We start from the raw sequence: 24,310 nt of genomic DNA, 5'->3' as shown, positions 1-24,310 counted from the left end.
GTCTGGATCTTGGGCTGTACCTGGGCTCCACCAACAAGGTGACCCAAGTACACCACAGTTCCCTGCCCTATCTGGCATTTGGATGCCCTGATAGTAAGGCCTACAGTTTGCAGGGCTTTTAAAACCTTCCCAAGGTGGAGCAGGTGATCCTGCCAGGTGGAACTAAAGACAGCAATATCATCAAGATAAGCTGCACTAAAGGACTCCAACCAAGCAAGGTCATGATTCACCATCCTCTGGAAGGTGGCAGGGGCATTCTTTAAACCAAAGGGCATAACAGTGAACTGATAATGCCCATCAGTTGTGGAGAATGCTGTTTTCTCTTTTGCTCCTGGGGCCATGCCAATCTGCCAGTACCCTGCAGTTAAGTCAAAGGTATTCAGGAATTTGGCTGCACCCAATTTATCTACCAACTCATCTGCTCTTGGGATAGGGAGAGCATATGTCTTGGTGACAAGTTGGGCCCTCTATAGTCCACACAGAACCTCATTTCTCTCTTTCCACCCTGTGGATGAGGTTTGGGGACTAGAACCACTGACTGGCCAAGGGGCTCTCAGAGGGTTCAATGACCCCTAACTCCAGCATCTTGCTGACTTCAGCTCTGATGCTTTCCTTGACTTGGTCTGTCAATAGATTTTGTTCTTGACAGGTGCACTGTCACCAGTGTCCACATCATGGGTACACCAGTTTGTCAGACCAGGGTACAAGGAAAAGAGCTTAGCATACTGTTGCAAGACTTGCTTGCAGTCAGTCTGCTGTTGAGCAGAGAGGGTGTCTGAAAAGACTACACCATCTACTGACCCATCTTTTGGGCTGTATGAGAGGAGGTCAGGGAGAGGTTCACTCTCTGCTTCCTGTTCCTCATCAGTCACCATCAGCATGGTGATGTCAGCCCTGTCATGGTAGAACTTCAGGCTGTTCACATAGATAACCCTTTGGGTGTCCTGCTTGTTCCCAGGTCAACCAAGTAGATGACCTCACTCTTTTTTCCTAGGATAGGGTAAGGGCCACTCCATCTGTCCTGAAGTGCCCTTGGTACCACTGGCTCCAAAACCCACACCTGTTGCCCAGGTTGAAATTCAACCAGTGCAGCTTTTTGGTCATACCAGTGCCTCTGAAGCTCCTGGCTGGCCTCCAGATTCTTGGATGCCTTTTCCATATACTCAGCCATTCTGGACCTTAGGCCAAGCACATAGTCCACTATGTCCTGTTTGGGTTCCTGAAGAGGCCTCTCCCAGCCCTCTTTTACAAGACACAGTGGTCCCCTTACAGGATGACCAAACAGAAGTTCAAAGGGTGAGAAACCTACTCTCTTCTGTGGTACTTCCCTGTAAGCGAAAAGCAGGCATGGTAGCAGGACATCCCATCTCCTTTTGAGGTTTTCAGGGAGACCCATGATCATACCTTTCAATGTCTTGTTGACTCTCTCAACAAGGCCATTGGTTTGTGGGTGGTAGGGTGTAGTAAACTTATACTGCACTCCACACTCCTTCTACATGTGTGTTAGGTAAGCAGACATGAAGTTGGAACCTGCCTGAAACCACCTCCTTAGGAAACCCACTCTGGTGAAGACACCAATGAGGGCCTTGGCTACTGCAGGAGCTGTAGTAGTCCTAAGGGGACTTGCCTCTGGGTACCTAGTGGCATGATCCACTACCACTAGAATAAATGTGTTCCCTGATGCTGTGGGAGGTTCAAGTGGACCCACTATGTCCACACCTACCCTTTCAAAGGAAACCCCCACCACAGGCAGTGGTATCAGGGGGGCCTTTGGGTGACAACCTATCTTGCCACTGGCTTGATGGGTAACACAGGAGTTGACACACTCCTTCACCTTTTGGTGCATCTGAGGCCCGTAAAAGTGGCTAACTAGCCTTCCCAAGTCTTTGTTTGGCCCAGATGTCCAGCTAGGGGGATGTCATTACCTAAAGGTAGGAGGAACTCCCTGTAATTCTGTGGCACTGCCACTCTCCTGGTGGCTCCAGGGTTGGGGTCTCTTGCCACAGTGTACAGTAATCCCTCTTTCCAATAAGCTCTGTGGGTACCACTGACATCTCCCTTTGCACAGCTTGCTGCCTCAGGCTTTCAAGAGTGGGACATTCCTGCTGCCCTGGCAGAGCTCTTCCCTAGAGGGCTCCCCTGGGCCCAAGAGTTCAACCAGGTAAGGGTCAAGCTCCATAAGCTCAGTTCCCTCTGGGGTGTCCAAGTCCTCTCCCTGAGTAGAGGGGTCCTGATCCTTTTGCTGAAAAGAAGCTGGTTCCCCAGTCTTCTTACCTTTTCTCTTGGAAGCTTGGGCCATACTTTCAGGCTCCAACACTTCTTTTTCACCCTGCCTTGTGCTCTGTGCTCTTGTTTTTACACACCACGTTGGGGATATCCAGCATTGCTGCATGGGTTTTTAGTTCAACCTCAGCCCAGGCTGAGGTTTCCAGGTCATTGCCAAGCAGACATGCAGCTGGTAGCTTTAGAGAGACCACTACCTGTTTCAGGCCAGTAACCACCCCCCAGTCTAATGTCGCCATAGCCATTGCATGGTTCGTGGTAACACTGCCAGCATTGGTGACTGGGTAAGTACGCCCAATCAAGTATTGCTCAGGGGAAACCAGTATGTCTTTCACCATAGTAACACTGGCACCTGTATCCCTCAGAGCCTCTATCCTAGTTCCATTAATCCAAGGGTATTGTAAGTACTTCAAGTTGGGTGGCCACACAGCTACTGTGGCAAATTCAACTTTACCCTCTGAAACTAGAACTGCTTCAGTGTGCAACCCGATTTGCTCTGGGCACACTGTTGATCCCATCTGTAGACCTCCTACCCCAGGAGTAGCTGTACTGGTTGAACTAAGGGTCATGTTGTGAGGGCAAGACTTATCTACAGTTAGGTGTCCCGACTTCTTACAGTTGTTACACCAGGCCTTTGAAGGATCAAAGTTCTTCCCCCTTATAAGGCTGTTGAGTATATGCAATTTTAGGGAAGGAACATAGGCCCTGGGTACCTGATTAGCAGGAGCACAGGGCACACTCAGTCAAAGAACATCATCAATTCAGCACAAAGTGGGAGCATACCATGCAGAAAGAGGGCACTTTCTCACACTGGGGCCTCGCTTTAGCCATATAGAAAGTACCAGTTCCAACAGCTGCCCTTTTCCTTTTTGGCGTCATTCAGTACCATCTCCCATCAAGGGCTACTGATCAGATTTGCTGACTGTAGGGTAAGGAACATCCCTCTGATGGATCCAGTCTTATGCGGCATAGAGGGGTCAGGTTGTCTGAGCTGAACCCTATCTCTCATCCTCCGAAATTCTCATATGGAGATGTCCCTCAAGGGTCTTAGTCTGACACTTTTTAATGTGTACATGGCCCCTATGGCTACCATCGTTGAGGCATTTTGCTTACGGATTATATCTTATGCACATGACACACAACTTAGTATCTCTTTCGGGGATAACCCTATGGGGAAACAGTCGGCTTTTAAACACTTCCTTCTGGAAGTGGTTAAACTGATAGATAAGAACCATCTATGCTTTAATTCTACTAAAGCAGAGATTATTTTGTTCAGTGTGAAGTGGTCCAGTTGGTCGGATGTTTGGTGACCTTGTTTTGAACTGGGTAGAGCTCCATGTCCCTCTATGGTTGCGAGAAATCTTGGAGTCAAATTTGACAACCGGTTTTCTTTTTGTCCCTATATTACATCCCTAGCAGGGATTTGCTTTTTATGATTGCGTTCTTTGAAGCAAAGGTTTGTCACGCTCGAGTTGCGTAAAATCAAAGTACATGCAATGATCACATCCCATCTGGATTACACAAATGCTCTGTTCTTAGGCTTTCTGGACAACCGAATGAAATACCTTCAAATGCTACAAATGCTGCTGCCAGATTAATTACGAATGTGCCTAGGCAAAACTTTTTAAGGACACAAATTAAAGAATTACACTGGCTCCTGATTGGAAAAATTGATCCTCTTGAAAGCGGTGGGCATTGTGTCTTGTTCCTTTTAGGGGACAGCTCCTAGTTATCTAGGTAGAAGGCTTTATCCCTTATATGCCCTCTCGGAACCTTAAATCTAAAGATGTCCTCCAGATCTCTGTACCTAGTTCTTTCGCAAGATCAAGGCTGGGTGACCTTTCACTTACCTGCCAGCAAAAGCTTGGAATGTGTTTATGCTTTTCCTGCGTCAGACCTTTGATCTGCATTTAGGAAACAAAGTCGTTGCTATTTAGTAAATAAGAGGGGTGGATGGTTTGTCTTTGCGTCTAGCGCAGGGACGCCTGGTGGACAGCTGTGCACTTTGAAAATCACACTGTATAGTAATGTGTTGTATTGTATTGCGGATGGTTAGGGGCACAGTCAGTGTAGCCAGCAACCTGTCTTGTGCAACGAGCCTCACTTTCTGGTGTAACCAGACGCCTTAAAACTTTACTAAGGGGCTTCCTAATGTCAATTAGTCTCCATTTATAGTGCATAGCTTACCTCAACGACATCATACATATGTTGTACTTCATTTTCTACATACTGTATGTCTCTTTCATACATTGCCAGAGGAGCACAAATATAGTCATAGATACCCTACACCAATTGGCGTTTTTATTGATATTGAAGAAATCTTCCTTGGTACTGGAAGAAGGAAAAGGCATTCCTGGAAGCGCTTGTTTGGTTAATGTATGTTGCTTTCAAAACTACCAATGCGTTGTTTTTTTATTTTGAGTTTTCCTAAGTCTATTTCATTCTCTTTTTGTCAGGGGCCCTGCAGTATCTCCTGTGACCTTTTCCTGGTCATCCTTATCATTAGTAGAATTATTATTGTGTGTCAACGGAGGTGATTTTAAATCTGAGATAAGTGCAGTGCTCGGGATATAGAGTAGTTCTGTCTCCAAAATCAAGATAGTATATTTTGTTATGTTCATTGTTGTTCAGAGAATTATCGCCATTTCAAGTGCTGATTGTAAATTCCACATATCTTAAGTTGTGGCCCAAGTCGTGATATTTGTGCAAGTACCTTAAAGCACAAGACCATATACGTTTGTTCCAATACCCGCAGTTGTGCAGACGAGCAGTGAAGTAGGCAGGATAGGGCATGTGATGTACATAATTAATTGCCTGAGGGACAAATGGTGGGGACTAATAGTGAGAAAAATAGCAATGGGACCAAACGTGTTTTAAAGCACTCCCTTTAATACCAGTCAGTTCAGTATTATTTTCTATTATACCTTTGCAAGACGTAAATTCCACTCTACCTGCCCAAAAGAGTCAGTGTCCTGGCAGTTCTTACTGCTTATTGCTTGTTACTTGCCACATGAACTGTGGAGCCGTCTTCACTCAGGCAAGTATGCACATCATTCTCTTGAACATCTACCTGTCAGCACTGACCTTTCCCTATCCCACCAGCTACCACACAAGCAAGATGTTTTCTGGCTCTCCAAGGTTTAGAGACACACCAATCACTGACAGCATGGAGGGGCACAAACATGTTGTGTCACTTCTGTGATTTCCTGAAGCAATGTCCCACAATCTGAAAGAAACACGTTAGTTAGATTCCTCACCTTAGAATATCCCCAGGCGTCAGGCTGGATCCGGAAAGATTTTTGTAGCAATACCCCTTGCGTGTCGGTAGCCGTCGTCTGCGGCTCCGCGTCCTTCGTCGGCGTCGTGCGTCTGAATGACGTCGTCAGAGTACTTAGACGCCGCCCTCGCGCGCTGACGTCAGTTCTTCTTTTTTCCGTGCCAGTAAGCGCCGATCCGGGAAGAGCTTACCCCAAGTCATTTTTTGACTAACTTTTTTGACTCTTTTGGTCTATCGACTCGACTCTGGTGCCGGTAGGATGCCTGGTTTCAAGGCCTGTGACGCCTGTCATCGCCTGATGTCGGTGACGGATCACCATCGCCGGTGCCTGTATTGCCTGGTGCCCGACCATGACGCGGAGTCGTGCCTCGATTGCCAGGCCTTGACGTCGAAAGCTAGGCGGGAGCGGTCCCGTAAGCTTTTCGAGCTTTGGCACTCTGCTCCGCGTCGCTCTCGGTCCCGGTCCAGGAGGAGGTCCAAGGACCGATCGCGGAGCCGCAGCCATCGTCATCGCTCGTCGGGGTCTTCAGGTAAGTCGAAGCACTCCAAGAAGTCCAAGACACGACATCGCTCTTCGGACTCCCCTCGCCGGTCGCACGACTCAGCTGAGGGTCAGGGTGGTCCCACCCCCGCGGCTCCGTCGGAGCCGCAGGAGCCACGTCCGTCCCCATACCCGCCGGTCCCTGGGACTGACGCGACTCCGGCGGAGGTCAGTGCCTTCCTCTTGGCCATGAGGGGCCTGGCTCCGCCGTCGACGCCTGTAGGCGCGCCTTCCGGCCCCGCAGGTTCGACTGGGCGACCTCGCGTGCCGGCGGCTCCGGCCCCGGCGCCGTCGACGGCTCCAGCCCCGACGCCGCAGGACCCCGAGGGATCCAGGCCTGGATCTCGGTCGGCGCCGGTCGACCTCACGACGCCGCCGACTCCGGCGCCGTCTCCGGATGACGCCGTTCCACGGTTGAGCCCCGGTCCGGACCCGACGCCGGTGCGGCGCTGTCTGGCGCCGCACCAGACGTCGATGGATGACCATTTCATCTACCGTCCGTCTCCGATCGTTCCTCCTGTTTATCAGGAATTGGATGACGGGGGCGACTGGGAGGGGTCTAAGGACCCTATGTCCCTCCAGGGTTAACTTGCACAGGACTGGGCAGACGAACTGGGGGATGCCAGTGGTCTGGACACTTCGCCGGACGCTGGCTTCATCTCTCCTCCGACTGTGGCCTCGAAGGAGGGTGCAGCTTTTTCAGTGGTGCTACGCAAGGCGGACGAAGCCCTAGGGCTGGAGTTGCCTGCTGTGGCCGTGAGGACTAACGTCCTCACAGAGGTCCTTCAACCGACAGCAAGCTCCACTGAGCCTCTGCTGCAGTTTAATGAGGCCCTCATAGACGTTCTGCAGGGCACTTGGTCCAAGCCCTCCACAGTTCCTCCTGTGGACCGGAACGTTGCCCGGCGCCACCGCCCTGCTACGGGCGACCCCAGTTTCCTCTCCCAACACCCCACCCCCGAGAGTCTGGCTATCCAGGCCTCAACCTCCCAATCCTCCTTCCCGTCCGCTCCTCCGGTTCGGGAATCCAAGAGGTTGGAACAGTTTGGCAAGAAACTGTTCTCGTCCCTGAGTTTGGGGCTGCGGTCTTTGAATACCGCTTGCCTTTTGGACCGTTATTCCCACTCTCTGTGGGATACGGTGGAGGACGTGCTGCCCTTGTGACCGGTGGAGGCCCGGGCACCACTCACTCAAGCACTTGCTGACGGTCGAGATGCAGCACGGCACGCCATACGGTGTTGTCTTGACACCACGGACTCGCTGGGTCGGGCGATTTCCACTACAGTGGCGCTTCGGCGTCACGCCTGGCTGAGGTCCACGTCATTTTCAGGGGATGTCCAGAGTTCCCTCATGGACATGCCCTTTGATGGCACTCGCCTTTTTGGTGAGAAGGCGGACAGTGCGCTGGCTCGGTTTAAGGACTCCCGGGCCACGGCCAAGTCCTTGGGTCTTTCGGCCCCACGGCCGCAAACTTCCGCCTTTCGTCCCTTTCATGGCCAAGGAAGGGGCGCCTCCTCACGTCTGCCCAGCCACCGGCCGCAGAACCAACCTGCACGCGGTCGCGGACGTGGATTCCGCCGAGGTAGTACTGGAGGTCCACGTGCCGGTCAGTCCACATCCACCCCGGCAGCATCCGCCTCAAAGCCCTCCTAGTCCGAGCTTTCAGGCCCATTCAACGCCAGTTGGCGGCAGAGTTCGCCATCACCTGCTCCACTGGCACTCCATCACGTCGGACAGGTGGGTGCTGCAAATCGTCCGAAGGGGCTACTCCCTCCCCTTCGAGACGACCCCTCCAACCATGCCACCGCTGAACCAGCGTATGTCGGGGGATCATTTGCATCCTCTACGAGAGGAAGTTTCGGCCCTCTTGGCCAATGAGGCCGTCGAGCGCGTTCCTTGTCCAGAAGTAAGTTGTGGTTGTTATTCCCACTACTTTCTGGTTCCCAAGAAGGGCAAAGGGGGCCTATGCCCGATCTTGGACCTCAGGAGGGTGAACTCCTTCTTCCGGAAGGACCGTTTCAAGATGCTCACTTTAGCTCAGGTTCTGTCTGCCCTAGACCCTGGAGACTGGATGTTAGCGTTGGACTTGCAGGACACTTATTTCCACATACCCGTCCTGCCGGCCCACCGGCGTTACCTGCGGTTCACGGTGGGTCAGGAGCACTTTCAGTTCACCGTGCTTACCTTCGGCCTCACCAGTGCCCCTCGGGTGTTCACGAAAGTGATGGCGGTGGTCGCAGCTCATCTGCGCCGATCAGGGGTTCCAGTCTTCCCCCTATCTCGACGACTGGCTGTTGAAGGCGGGCTCGTCCCAGCAAGTCGTCTCCCACCTCCAGACTACAGCCGACCTCCTGCACTCGCTGGGGTTCTCCATCAATGTGCCGAAGTCGCACCTGAGTCCCTCCCAAAAGCTCCTTTTCATTGGGGCGGTTCTCGATTCGGCGCAGTTCTGGGTCTATCCGCCGGAACAGCGGGTCCAGGACATTCAGGCCCTGATTTCCATCTTCCGGCCTCTGTCCTGGGTTTTGGTCAGGTTGGTGCTGCGGCTTCTGGGGCTGATGGCCTCCTGTATCCTGTTGGTACCTCACGCCAGGTGGCGGATGCGGGCTCTGCAGTGGGACCTTAAGTTTCAGTGGGCCCAGCATCGAGGCAACCTGTCCGACCATGTCTTGATCTCGGAGGGCACTGCGAACCAGCTGCAGTGGTGGCTCGCGAATCGCGTTTGGGTCAGCGGCAGATCCCTCTCCCTACCCCAACCGGAGCATGTCGTAGTGACGGATGCGTCCCTCCTGGGATGGGGGGGCCATATGGGAGAGGCGGAGATCAGAGGACTCTGGTCTCCGGTGGAGACTCGGCTCCGTATCAACCTCTTAGAGCTAAGGGCGATCCGACTTGCACTAAAAGCCTTCCTTCCCTCTGTCCGGGGAAGTGTCGTGCTGGTGTTCACGGACAACACCACCGCCATGTGGTATTGCAACAAACAGGGCGGGGTGGGGTCATGGACCCTTTGCCAGGAGGCTCTGCGCCTCTGGACATGGCTGGAACATCAGGGCATCACCCTGGTGGTTCAACATCTGGCGGGCTCTCTGAACGCCAGAGCAGACGAACTCAGCCGCCGGTGCATGATGGATCACGAATGGCGTCTGAACTCGGACGTGGCGCAAGGTCTCTTTCTGCAGTGGGGAGAGCCTTGGTTAGATCTATTCGCCACCGAAGAGAACGCGCAATGTCAGTTCTGCGCGTTGGAATTTTCAAGGCGGCACTCGCTCGGAGACCCTTTTTGTTGCGAGTGGAGTTGTGGTCTGTTGTATGCCTTTCCGCCTATTCCACTTCTGCCCAGAGTGCTGAAGAAGATCAGGCGCGACCGGGCCCAAGTCATCTTGGTGGCACCGGATTGGGCACGAAGGTACTGGTATCTCGAGCTACTCAGTATGTCCATCGATCCCCCGATACGACTGCCTCTTCAGGAGGACCTTCTGTCGCAGCAGCAGGGGACGGTCCTCCACCTGAACCTGTCCAGCCTCCACCTCCATGCGTGGAGATTGAGCGGCGACAGTTGATGCCATTTGACTTGCCTCCTGAAGTCTGTGATGTCATTCTGGCACAAAGACTGTATACGCCTGCCGGTGGAACAAATTTGTGGCATGGTGCACAGCAAAGGCTGTGGATCCCCTTTCCGCCCCTCTTTCTGAGGTTCTCCTCTTTCTTCTTTCTTTGGCCCAGCAGGGCTCTGCTCTGGGCACCTTGAAGGGTTATCTTGCTGCAATCTCTGCTTTCTTAAGGCTTCCTGATCAGCCTTCTCTTTTCAAGTCCCCTGTTGTCTTCCGTTTTCTTAAGGGCATTACTCATATGTTCCCTCCTGTTCCATTCGTAATGCCTCAGTGGGACTTGAACCTTGTTCTTACTTTTCTGATGTGCGCTCCCTTTGAGCCCCTTCACAACTGTCCAATTCGTCTACTGACTCTGAAAACTGCCTTCCTGGTGGCTATCACCTCCGCTAGGCGGGTGAGTGAGCTCCAGGCTCTGTCAGCTAAGCCTCCCTTCCTTTCGGTTCATCCGGATAAGGTTGTCCTCCGGACACGTCCTTCTTTCCTTCCTAAAGTCGTGACTCCCTTTCACATCGGGCAATCTGTCACGCTGCCCACCTTCTTTTTGTTGGATATGTAGGTGCTAAGAAGGGTAAAGCTGTACACAAGAGGACCATCTCGCGATGGGTCGTGTGTGTATTAAACTCTGCTATTCCTTGGCGAAAAAGGTCCCTACTCTTGGGCTGAGAGCCCATTCCACCCAGGCCACAGCGGCGACAACTGCCCTGGAACGGGGAGTCCCCTTGCATGACATCTGTCAGGCGGCGACGTGGGCTTCACTGCACACATTTGCCAAGCACTATTGCCTGGACAGCCAAGTCCGGAGAGATGGCCACTTTGGCCGTTCTGTTCTCCAGGACTTTCTGGTGTGATCTTGGTTCGCAGGGCCACCTCCGGGGTTGGTATTGCTGGGGTATCTATTCTAAGGTGAGGAATCTAACTAACGTGTTTCTTTCAGAAGAACAAGTTACTTACCTTCGGTAACCATGTATCTGTAAGAGACATTAGTTAGATTCCTCACCGACCCACCCAGCCTCCCCGTTATGCGAACCGACATCTAGGGTTAAGGTTCTCCCTTTCAGGGCCCTAGATTTTTTGGCACCAGTGTCGGTCTCTTGCAAGGCTTAGCGTCCCTGGCGCGGAAAGCTATGTATAAGAACTGACGTCAGCGCGCGAGGGCGGCGTCTAAGTACTCCGACGTCATTCCGTCGCACGACGACGGACGCGGAGCCGCAGATGACGCCTACCGACGCGCAAGGTGTATTGCTACAAAAATCTTTCCGGATCCAGCCTTACGCCTTGGGATATTCTAAGGTGATGAATCTAACTAACTAATGTTTCTTACAGATACATCGTTACCGAAGGTAAGTAACTTGTTCTTCGTGTTTTCAGTGCACAAATTGAGTTGATATAGATCGATGTAGACATGAGCGGAATATATTTGTACGTCACTGATTCACACTCACTGAAAAGTAATGAACGTTCTATGTGCATAAATGAGAACTTAGCGGTGTAGAAAGCTCACGCTAATATGGATTGAAAGATGTCTTCGAAGATGGCTGGGGCATTGCATTTGATTTATAGGGAGATTACCAAATTACATGTAAAAGCCTCACCCTTATTCACTGTTTTAATGGGCTCATGTTCTTTGTTGCAGAATTTGGACCAGTGGACAATGCGGCAGTCATCTCTGGAGCTCCAATTAATGATTAAACAAACCTCCGCTAACGTAAGCCCATCTCGTCTTGGAGTAAATTCTCATATGCTATAGCCTGTAGTTGTTGTTTTAAAAGGGGTTGCATATATGCTATAGACAAGTCAATTCTGTTTTAGATTGTTGGGTGTGTTCCTGATCCAAGAATATGTGTGGGTAGGGATTGTGAAAGTTGACTACCATTGGTATTACCAGCTGCATTTGATCTCTGTTCTGATGCTGTTGATTTGCTGGATATAATTTCTGGCGCATTTGATAGATGAGGAGTTATGGAAATTGTTTGTGTACCACGCTGGAGTTTTTTTTCTTAAAGACTTATATTTTTGTCTAGTGTACATTGACTAGGGTTGATGGTTGTATACCTTAAAAGGTCTTACTAGCCTCATTGATTACCCCTGGGTGTAGGAACTGTATGCGATGCACAGATGTTTAAATTTGTGCATGGACCATCCTGCTAGGAGTTCATTTGCAGAAATGCATTTTGGTGAATGACGCCTTTTTTGATGTCCTCCCATTACTGTTGCGAGGTGCATTAAAGCTCTACTCTGTAGTATCACAGGTTACTGTCTTTAGTTTGGATTGCACGGGAAGCTGAGTTGAATGGAAGCCATGAGAAGCCCTGCTCATGCCTGTGAAGAACTGTTTTAGCATTGAGCATCCTAGCCCTGATCCTCCCGGAGTGATTGTTCTAAGTTATGCGCTCTTTGTTGCCATCCTTTTACCCTCACACTGACGCGCTCTTACTGTCATTGTATTCTGCTGCTTTCAGCTAACGAACAGAGCAGATAGCTTGCTCTCCTACTTGGAGGGTCATTGCCACAGCCTCACTCCTTTTGTTCACCCAGCCTGCCTGTCTCATGCTGGTTTCTACTCATGTGTGAGGCAAGGGAGGGGGGGGGCAGGGGGCAGAGGCAAAGCTTCCTTCCAGCCCTTATAGGAGCTCAAGGTTGGACAGTGTTTCAGCTGGGTGGACTTTTGGGTGACACTGTTGGTAAGTGGTTTGCTTTATCCCTTTGCAGGCATAGTTTGTGGCTGAAATGTTTTGTTTAGTGGGACTATAAGGAGGGCAGTACAAGCAGAAAATCAGGATTTGCTCCGGGCAATCGTTTTCCATTAGCCTAATCTCTTCAGATTCGGGTGGCGCTGGTTGGCTCCTCTCCGTTCGCCCATATGTTGACTGCTGAGCATTTACAACAGGAAAGGTTGGAGTCGAAAGGCAGTCCTTAGAATGGTTGTAGTGTTGTTTGTCCTGGAGTATAGTTTTTGGAACAATTTTCTTGAAATCCGTGTCTCCAAGTATTTACTCTCAATTTATTTATTAACGCACATCACTCCTGAGAACAATTGGAGTGTTGTTTAGCCTGGAGTATTTTATTTTTTGACTATTTTCTTGAAATCGGTGTTACCCAATATTTACTCCCAATTTATTTTCGAACTTGCATCATTATTAGTTGCTTCTTTTAATGGGGATGTTTCAAAATGAAAGTCAAATCACAGACGCAACACGTAAAGAAAATATGCATAAGCTAGCTGAGTTTTTGCATTAAGGATATAGCTCTAGAGACGGCTGGGCCCATCAAATGGCCCTTTTATCACCACATTTCTTACATCACCAGCCGGAACTCAGCCCTTCAACAGAAAAGCTCATTTGGATGAACCTGCTGACGCTTGCTTGAACACTAAAATAAGAGTCAATCACAAGCAGCAGACAACCACGTTTGCAAAGCAGCAATTCAAGACTGTTTTCAACTAGGGTCAAAACAGAAAGACAATATCAATCCCAGTATTTAGTCTAATAACTCACTGGGCAATTCCAGTTTGTCTGAGCATGCCTTTTCAACACCCAAATCCACCTGACCACTGATAAAACAACTGCATAAGTGAATACTTTGTGATCTAAAATCATTCAGCAGCAACTCCTCCTAGGAAAACTCAGATCAAGGCAGCGCAGCACTCAAGCAAATATAGCGCATCAACCCTTCCTTGAGCATAACCGCTTTATTAGTTAACCCTATTCCAGGTATAACCAGATGCCCAGAATTTTCAAAGGACATATCAACAAGTACCGGACTCATCATCACATACTTAGCCTAGGAAAAGCAAGAAATGAAAAATCACACTAAACCAAATTACCTTCAATTGCCAAAGTAAAATGATGCATAAGTTCTGGAATTGTTTCAGTTGTACCGAGTGAAGGATGTCTTCCTTTTATCAGCAAGCATTCCTGAAAAATAACTGAGCAAACTGAACAAAAAATTAACTAACCCTAAGGTAACTTTGTCTATTGAAGCAACCACAAACACACACATCAATAAATATAACCTTTTACCTCTAGTTAAACACCAAGAACAAAGTCACATGTTTCATCACAACGGTGACTTGATTGCCCTAAACAGTCAGGATCTCTTTGATTGTTCGACACAATAGTAGGATGATCCAACTTGGATATCAAATGCAAGGGCACACTTAACTTGCCTTCTACAGGCAAATATTAACATTACAGACTCATTAACAAATACACCAAGGCCTGTAAATGTCACCAGAGTCGGATATCTCCCAAACTGATTTTTTTTTTTTTTTTTTTTTGGGGGGGGGTTTGGCTCTCAGATCTTGTGACAAAGAACCGATTTTGAATCTCTTTATTACCAAACTGACAACAACACAACAGGTTTTAACACGGGGCTGATAGAAATAAATTGAAGGTGGAACTGGTGCAGATTAGTGAAGAACTCTTGTGACACTATTCATGTAGAAGGAGGGAGGTGTGACTTGTACAGAAGTGCTCACTAATTTTTCATTCCACAGTAGTAAGGAGACCATGGTTTCAAAAATGGTTGTTTTCTTTCCTTTCACCGTAATTGGAGACCCTTAATCCAGTCATTTTTTTTGTCAAACCATTTTTATTGCAGGTCCAAATATACTGTATAACACTCAGGATAAATATAATTAACGCAGATTTCTCACCCCCCTTAGTCATACATCCGTGCGGTATACACAGCCGTACTGCCCACATCCCGGAGGCCGGGCTGCGCCACTTAACCATATGTTACATCTTTACATTTCTTACAAGTACGGTCGTCTAGTGGGGAAATCCGCTGCCTGCTTTTAAAGTTAACCCCCCTCTCCCCCAAGATTCTCATGGACCTCGCATTCTTCTTCCATTAGGTTTGGTCTTGCAATCCCTCCCTCGGACCCTTAATCCAGTCATACCAACAACTACGACTGAAACACTGGTGTTATTGGCCTTCGTGTTTGCTGGCAACATCATAATTGGTTCTGGCCTATAAATGGCTTTAGTCCCAGACTATCTCATTTTCCATGCCAGGTGATATTGAATTTTTTTTTTTTTTTTTAAAGTTTTTTATTGTTTTAATGTGCAAGTAACATCTTAACATCCTTATATCGAGTCACAAATATTTTCCGAATCATTCAATCCCCCCAACCGCCAATCTATCAGCTCCTCCTCCCCCCCCCCTGCTCCCCCCTCCCCCTCCAGTGTGCTCCGTATATCTCCTAAACTGATCTATAAACTATAGCTGACAGATTTGACATTGTTGCCAGAACATTTTCCAGCACTCAAACGATTATCCCAACCATGCCAGCTGTTGAAGCTACATTAAATCACCAATTAAGGGCAGTAGTGATTCAGATCAGCATAGAATAGCAGATTATGGTAATTCTAAACCCAACGCAATGGAGATCCCTTCTTGATCCTCTTGCGACAAAGAAAATGTTTTTTCCCGCAGATCTGAATATAAAGCAGATGAAAAATCATCCCCAGACAACACTGATCTACAACGAACCTCTTTAGATTGAATTCCAAACTACAACTCAAAGGGACTCGGTGATATTTTAAATCTCCAAAATATCTTGAAATTATTAAATCACCTTTGTGAAATGAAAGATATAAATCTCAGTAAGCTAACAAGTGTTAGCTTCTCTCAAGGCATGATTCCTAAAGGCGAGACAACTCAAACTACCTGGTCGACTGATATCATTACACATAAAATCTTGGCCAGGCAGAATGACCTGGCAGCATGTGGCACTCTTGCATCAAAGGTGGCTATATCAAAATACCAATACGTATATTGGGATCTCCAGTACATCGGCATGATCAATCTTTACCCTTCCGATCATTTAATAAAATAAACCATTTTAAGAGCCCGGCAGATTTAACTGTCAATGGAAATCTTCCCATCACTGTTAATAAAAGCACATCTACAGAGTGTCATATCAGCGTAACATCTACACCGGATCCACACATCACCAGAATCTGACAGCACATCTACAGAGCGTCAGATCACCATGACATCTACGCCAGAGCAACACATCACCAGAATATGACAGCACATCTACAGAGCGTCAGATCACCATGACATCTACGCCAGAGCAACACATCACCAGAATCTGACAGCACATCTACAGAGCGTCAGATCACCATGACATCTTCGCCGGAGCCACACATCACCAGAATCTGACAGCACATCTACAGAGCGGCAGATCACCATGACATCTACGCCAGAGCCACACATCACCAGAATCTGACAGCACATCTACAGAGCGGCAGATCACCATGACATCTACGCCAGAGCCACACATCACCAGAATCTGACAGCACATCTACAGAGCGTCATATCACCATGACATCTACACCAGAGCCACACATCACCAGAATCTGACAGCACATCTACAGAGCGGCAGATCACCATGACAGCTACGCCAGAGCCACACATCACCAGAATCTGACAGCACATCTACAGAGCGGCAGATCACCATGACAGCTACGCCAGAGCCACACATCACCAGAATCTGACAGCACATCTACAGAGCGGCAGATCACCATGACAGCTACGCCAGAGCCACACATCACCAGAATCTGACAGCACATCTACAGAGCGGCAGATCACCATGACAGCTACGCCAGAGCCACACATCACCAGAATCTGACAGCACATCTACAGAGCGGCAGATCACCATGACAGCTACGCCAGAGCCACACATCACCAGAATCTGACAGCACATCTACAGAGCGGCAGATCACCATGACAGCTACGCCAGAGCCACACATCACCAGAATCTGACAGCAGTGCTTCATTCTTAGCAGGATAAGGGAAACCCGCTCACAAAAGAGTGACCTTGTGATGTGTTTGTGGAATATTGAAGGCCTTGGACAGCATTTTAACTCCAGTGAAGGAAATGTAAAAATCTTGTGATGGATCTTCTAGAAACATGAAAGCCTGACTCTCCTAACATATCTCATTTCCAATCATTATCTTTTTGCCAGAAAAAGCTCTATGGGCTGTCCGAGTGGTGGTCTATTAACTCTAATACATAACAATCTACACTTAAAAAGTACTAAAATATTTTCTAAATCAACCTATGTGCTCATAGTTCTTCTAGCCTGCAGAAGCCAAAATCTTCGCTTGTTAGTGAATATTTACTTATTGCTGAAGTTTATTAAAAACAAGTCTAAGTTCTATTTGATTCAGATTATTTTTTTGTGGGAAAATATGCTAGGATCAGACGATCCTTAATGACCACTTCAGTGATGACTTATCAACACACGCTACACACTAATAAGTTAAGTATCAGACTTATTAAATGTGAAGGCAGTAAAAAGCTACAATTCTTATCAGACTACCGTACACTGAAAGGTAGGTTCTCAAATGACCAACCAGCAAACCAACATTGACTACAACAAACTCAAAAAGCAGAACCGACAATACTCTGGCTATGCCAAATTCCATCTCTGCAAGAAATTTCTTATTACTTCTAAGAAGGAGAGCAATCTCGATTCACAGCATATAACACTACATTTCAATCAGGGTTTTCATCTGCTAAACAAACAGTCTGATAAAGGCTGCCTAACCTCATAAATTGTAGGACAGTGAAATGGATTGCGGGTTTTTGTTCAAAACTATCTTTGCCTATCGAGAGTTTGAGCACCAGGACTCATGAAATCAAATTATTATGATCTTTACTTTTCAACTGGGAAACATTGTTAAACTCGATTTTCTACTTTATTTCCACTAAAATTACTAAGAGGGTTACTCCTCAATGCAATTGTTCCAATTGATTAATCATCTTAGCAAAAAGACAACATTGAAAGCAGGTGAGACGCTATCTAAAGAATCCAGAATCTTTACACAAGACTCTTATCAAGCAAGACAAGGCCCATTGTAAGTGATGAATAAAACCACATGATGACAAGATATCAAGAAGCTACCTGGACTCAACTAATCTGGCCAGTAAATCAAAGAATGCAAAATCATGTAGGTTCTGATTGGTGAGGGAACTGAGGCATGTAGAGCTTCAAATGAATGAGCTCTATTCAAATAAGGGCACAACTTCATTCTCATTGCTGGTCTGTTGAAACACTTCATTACACATAATCAGAAAAAGAAATTATGATGGGCCAAATGCGATACCTATCGATGTATAAAATCTGATCATGTCCTATGAAGTTTATCACTTTACCAGTTGTTTATGCGAGTGCTTGTTATGATAGATTGATTCGTACAGCACACTAATCAAACGAATAGAACAAGTAAACAAAATACGATTACTTGGATTTAATAATCAATAATAAAGTATTGTGCTTTAATCATATGACAGCCAAGAAAACTAAATTATGCATTATTACAGAATCTATAAAGAGATTTTCAAATGACTGTGGAGGTTGCACAATTGGACTATCAGTTACAGCAATCAGCTCAAGTCTCATTCCTTCACTTCTATATGCATCTTTAGTTCTCAAAATAAAGACAGTGAGCTGCAACAAATCTATGAGAGAGATAAGATCCAAGCTCCTCACTGCAAACTACATCTTCAACTGTCGTTAACCTAGTTGACCGCTTTGTAGAAAGGAACTCTGCTAAATTATGTTTATAATTGTGGAAGAGACACGGCAGACCCCTTAAAAATGCTAAAGTTGAAAGAACTAAAATTAATTGTTGCCATTACTACAGATTTAAGGGATGTCTACTAGTCATTGAAAAGGTTATCCTTGAGAACCAGCTACCACAGCTAGCCACCCCTACAAAAATGACTAGCTCTGAGTGTAAGGTGCCCAAGGAAAATACTCAAGCTTAATAAAAGAATTCATGATTTGGCTACATGTAGACCTATATACATTCAAACTATATAATTGATAGGTATTTCACAACATATCAGGAATATTTACACTCCAAGCTAGAGGCTGTATGGAAAATCAAGTATTTAAGATTTAGGCTGATGTATATCCTTATTGCCCAGTTTGAGGGATCATGGAATGTGCAACGCCTGCTGTCAAGGTAATGCAGGCTTTACGCCTACAAAGCTGATTCCATTGGTCCCAATTTTTTGTTCATGCCCAACTTTTGTTTACCTTGAATTTTAATTGCTGGAGTGATTTATCCATTTTTATGATTTTAGTATTATAATTAATATATTTTCTCTACTATAGGAGAGTGCCCCTTTTTGGCATGGTCACTCGCACTCTGTGCCTGGTATTTTGATGCAATTTTGACTGAAGAGCACTGGGTCCCTTCTATCCAGCTCCGCAGAGCCAGTGCTCTTTTACTAAAACAAGGTAACTGTTCAATTGTCCCCCAATTGGCCCAAACTTTAGCAGCTCTGCAAGTCCTTAGTATATGGTACCCCTGGTACCTAGGGCATGGGTACTAAAGAGGATCCCTAAGGGTTGCAGTATGTATTGTGCCACACTAAGTGACCCACAACCAAACTCATGCAGACTGCCATTGTAGGTTGTGTGAAATTGTGCAAACAAGTGTAAGGCCCCCCTAGAGCACACCTTATAGCCCTAAGTCAGGGTGAATTATATTACATATGAGGACAAATCTGCAAAAGGAGATATGCCCCTGTGCTGTCTAGTTCGATTACTAGATAGTACAGGTGAACAGGGAAGCCATCTTATGTATATGTACTGGGCACTGGTCATTACGAGTTCCCCAGCTGCATGATGGCTTAACTGTAACCTGTGGTGTTTAGTATCAAATACCTTGTTTTAATAAATTCACACTGATGCCCGTAGTGGATTTATTAAAGCATTTACCCAGATGCCACATTAGAGGTACCCCCTGAAAATCTACCAGCTTCTTAGTGTGCTGGCTGATTGGTGTCTTTCAGCCTTCCACCACAGACATGTTTCTGACCCCCTGCACGTGAGAGCCTACTCTCTCTGAGCCCAGAAACAATGCCTGCTCCGGACGAAGGTATTCACATCTCTCCTCCATCAGGATGGCTCGTGAATCTGCATACCAAGGCCATGGACTTCAAAGCCACTGCTGCCTATGAAATGGGACCCTGGCTTTCCCCACACCTGTAAGATGCGACCCCCCTGCCCTGGGGCCCATTTGGCACCAACCCAGATGTGAAATTAGCTATTCAAGGAAGCGTGGTGCACTACCAGGCCAGTCATACCCCTAAGTTGGATTGCTTGATGTGCCCCACGAAAGAAGGGTCCCACCATCTTGATTTTGGTTTAATTTAGAACTCTGGGATAGGGTTATGCCTACTCCCCACAGGAAGTGTGTATATAGGGGGTATAGTGACCCCAAGAGTAAATAGCGCATTGGCAACTTCCCTTCACTCCCCTTAACACTCCTAAAGTGAGGATTTAGGTTTCCCCCTGTCACTAGGAACTCAGATTCACCTGAAAAAAGGAGGAGGACAAACAAGAGCTAAAGAAGTGATACCTGGGGATTACCGATGGACCTTGGCGCCAAATCCTTCCTGTCTGCCCGGCAATTGCATCAGCCTGACTCATCCTGAAGCTGTACTTCCCCCAAAAGCCTCCGAGGGCCACCAGCACTTCGCCAAGCCATCAGCATCTCTCTTGAAGTGGAGGAGCCTCTTTCCTTCAACTGCAGGCACCGACCGCATCGTCAGATTCACCGCCCTGCTGACCCCAGGGTCCACGGACGCAGCACCCACCCAAGAGTTGGTCACCATGCTACAGGATGTCCGCTCCGTCTCCCAATCAAGTGTGAAGATGCTAGGACCCCCAGGAGCCACCCTGTACCTGGGGTACCGCACTCCTTGCAGCCCCCCAACCTTCCCCCTCTGCAGGTCTGACGGAGATCGGGGAGTGCCTTTGAAGCACAGGCCCAGCCGACCAAAAACCCTTTGCATCCAAGCTCCCAGGCCTGGTTCCACGAACACCGGCTATGCCCCCTTTCTCCGAAGACCCTAACGAACCTAGACCCCCCTCCCCCTCCCTGGGGAGCTCCCAGACTTGTCCCCAAGCCCCCCTCTGCAGCTTGTTTCTAGGTGGTCCCCATCTTCGCCTAGGCTGTAGCGCACAAGGCTACCAACCCGTTCAGCACCTCTGCACCCGGACACTGCAGGACAGGTAAACCCAAACTGCTGGTGGTTCTTGGGGCCTTGGCCCTCTAGCACCTTAAAGCCGAAAGGGAACCCCTGGAATACGATTGCAAGTGCCTGTATGCAGTATATGTTCCTTTCTCTATAGGAAAGCATTAGAGCGTAGAAACACATTTGTGTGACATTTTACCTACCTGTAAAAATTGATATCTCAAATAGTACTTACCAATTACAAAGTTCTTGGTGTTAAAATATACATAAAAATCTGCAATTTTTCTTAATTGGTCTTGAGTTTCTTCTTTAGCGTGTTTCTCATTTATTGACTGTGTGTACAACAAATGATTAACACTCCCCTTTGATAAGCCTAAACTGCTCGATCACACTACCACAAATAGAGCACTTGGGATTATTAATCTAATCCTTCTAAGTCAATAAGGATCACATAGTGTACCTCATTTCGTTACACTGCATAAAATGCCAGCTTACTACATGTACATTAAACTAATTACACACCTAGTATCACAGGTGGAAGTCTTGTGCAGATGAATTAACCAGCATTTGCAATGCAATAGGTCTCGCATTTGCGAGCGTCTGTGCTATTTGCATTGTAAATGACACTGCCTTTTATTTGTGTTTTGAAAACCTGCAAGCAGTGCGTAAACACGCACTTTGTCCTTATAGTCCTTGCTTACAAGAAGCAAGGCTGGCAGTAAAAGAGTCGCAGTTACTGCCAGCCTTGCTTCTGGTAAGCAAGGACTAGAAGTATAAAGTGCGTGTTTACGCACTGCTTGCAGGTTTTCAAAACACATAAATAAAATGCATTGTCATGTACAATGCCAATAGCTCAAACTCTCGTAAATGCGAGACCTATTGCCTTACAAATGTTTGTTTATTTTCCACTGCACATAGCAGGCAGGTCCTAACCCACCTAGAGCTCAAGCTTCGATTCACTGTACGAAAATCTCGAGGTCCAAGAGCCACATATGATATTTGTCGGCTGTGTACCAAAAGCTAATGTTTGAAGAGGAAGCTCTATATTTCAAAGTCAAAAATCACTACAGACCACTGAGACTGCCCTGGAATAAGACTGTGCGCTTGGGCGTGAGATGTGGAGTTTATGTGGCAGGTTAGGTTTGTGATGCTTTCTATAGAATTGGCTGAAGTCAGCCATTAATAAATGAATTTCTCCTGTCCATGTCTTCATGTGGGGTAGGCCGACATTTTGTTCCCTTAAGCCAGAGTCTACTAACGAGACTGCGCAGTATCACAAGGAGCACCCAAGTCAGTCAGTTAGCTGTTTTTAGTTAATGATGGGGCTATAACTCTTCATTTCCAAGTTTCCTTCTAAAGGGAATCGGGTCTAAATGTGGGACTTTTCGGACATGACTTATGCTGGCAACCTACCAGGCCCTTTTTTTGTTGCAGAAGATAGGTGTCCAAAAACATCCCTCCTGGACGAAAGCTAATTAAAAAAGTATCATACAGACAAAGACGACTTCATACCTCCAAAAATACTTGATAATTTTCAGAATCTCCTTTTCGGTCATCAGTCGCACTGATTTCATGATGCCTCCTAATAAAGTGAGACGCACAGCAGCTTGCAACAAGTGTCTGCTGCAAGGCGTGCAGTGCCAGACGGTGCACAGAGGCAGCCTGTGCTGTGCTCCGTGAACAGCCGGCTGCTTCAACGAGTGCCGACTGAAGAAAAGTGGCTGAAGATGAAGCAGTCTGTCTGGCCAGCAGGCGGGCACTGTGCACGGAGGGACGTGGAACATGTGCCGCCTCCCCAAAAAACAGTACAACCAATGTGGGATTGTGGGCAACTCGCGTAATATCCCTGTGCCTAAAGCAAAATGAACGTGCCCTTGTGCAATGCCAGTGCTATTTTTTAAAGGGCTCCAATAGCTTCCGGTCGAGACTATATAGAAAACTGAGAAAAAGGAAAACATCACATGAAAACGGACTCTGGAGCAAATGAGGCGGGAGGAGTAAAAGCGCAGAATGGGATGCTGATGCTAGCGGGTTAGAATGGAAAGCTGTAGCAAGTCTCTTTTTGCAGATTTATATAGCGCAAACTCGACCTTAGGGTATCAGCGCTTTACATGAGCAATAGTTGCATTACAGATGGATGCATTCATTTTTAGGCAGTGGGAGATTGTGATTTGCCCAGAATCACAGGGTATTTGAGCCTCCGACCAGACTCAAGGCTGGGTCCCTGGCTTCAAAGTCCACCATTCTAGTTGTTAAGCCACATCCTTACCCTGCTCTCATTCACGATGAGTGGCAACGAAGTCTCGGCATCTGTTCTCACCATTGTAAATAAAAATGGAACGTGAACGCTGTGTGTGTCAAAAAGAAAAAAAATGCCGTCAAGCAGCACGTTTGTTTAGGAGATTAGACAAAGTAATCAGTGTTTCTCACAAAAAAATAAAGCGTGAATGCAGGCTGTGATAAAAAAGAATGCCGTTAGCGGAGCGCATTTGTTTCTGAAGCAAGCTAATCAAAGTTACCAGTGTAAACAAAAATTCTGGCTATATTAAAAACGGTAACAAAAAGTTAACACGTAAAAACGGACTCTGGAGCAAATGAGGTTGGATGAGGAGCAGCGCAGAAGGGGAGGCTGATGCTAGTGGGTGAGAGTGGAAAGCTGCAGCAAGTCTTTGGGTTCGATGAGAAATGGTGCTTTGAAGTTTGAACGCAAGCATTTTACCCTTTTTATAATGACCTGGGCCTGGCAGCGGACACAGGCAGGATGCTGCCGGCCTCCCATTTAAGGGCATTCCGCTCGCTATCAATGGCAGCATGAAAAAAGCAAAGTGCAGCCACCATATTTAAAGAACACCGCTCAGGGTGCCCTGTGCAACAATTAGAACAAGCTCGGTCCCGAAACTGAAAGGAGGACCGCACTGCAGCCGGAGCATGGGGATCTCTTGTCTTTATGGGGCCATGTGTTTAACACATGGCTCCATAAAGATAAGAAAGTGCTTTGCGACAGACTCAAAGCAGGCCACCGAGTCCGGCTCGGAGGCGAAAGGGCGTCTACAGAAAACCCTCATTTCCAATGGCAGGCCACCGTTTAGCATAAACGGCGACGCCAGCCAATGGAAATGAGGGGCGGGGCTTAAAGCCCACATCTGAAAGTCCTTGTCAACAATAAATCTCGCGAAGCGAGCAGCGCATGCGCTGCCACGCCACGCGAGACCTAAAAAGTTCTGTGTCCTTGTTTAAGTTGACTTGTTTCTGCATCAGGTTCCTTTTCTTGCTTTCCTTAAACACAGTTGCTTAGGAATGAGAAGTGGTGAGACTATGGAATGTTTTATTTTTCTTCATTTCTTACAAATGTATGGATTTTTACACCAATAATTTGACATTGGGCTGATCTAGTTTCTGCTTTTCTCATGTTGCATGGTCGATCTTATGACTAGCTATTGATTATCATGTATATTGTAAGGTGAGACTACTTGTAGGGATTTTGAAGCCTTAGTTGCTCCCCTTTTTTAATCTATAATTAGTGTTTCAATGATGTCCCCAACTTCTCCTTATTTGGAAGACTGTATCAATGACGTTTTGCTTGTTAACCTGGT

The 24,310-nt window shown here is 47.2% G+C and overlaps 1 protein-coding gene across 7 annotated transcripts in view; it reads left to right on the top strand.

Moving 5' to 3' along the window:
- The window catches only part of MED12 (mediator complex subunit 12), a 956,599-nt gene that overhangs the window by 606,098 nt on the left and 326,191 nt on the right, over positions 1–24,310 (top strand). For all 7 annotated transcript variants that reach the window (XM_085608424.1, XM_085608427.1, XM_085608421.1 and 4 more), the window contains one exon: positions 11,346–11,417. In XM_085608424.1, the coding sequence (XP_085464550.1) occupies positions 11,346–11,417 (72 nt within the window). The remainder of the gene's footprint in view (positions 1–11,345; positions 11,418–24,310) is intronic.

Source organism: Triturus cristatus, chromosome 5_2 (genome assembly GCF_964204655.1).
Source record: "Triturus cristatus chromosome 5_2, aTriCri1.1, whole genome shotgun sequence".
In the NCBI taxonomy this organism is placed as follows: domain Eukaryota; kingdom Metazoa; phylum Chordata; class Amphibia; order Caudata; family Salamandridae; genus Triturus; species Triturus cristatus.
The sequence above is the reverse complement of the archived record's forward strand: the minus strand, read 5'-3'. Positions and strand labels throughout refer to the sequence as shown.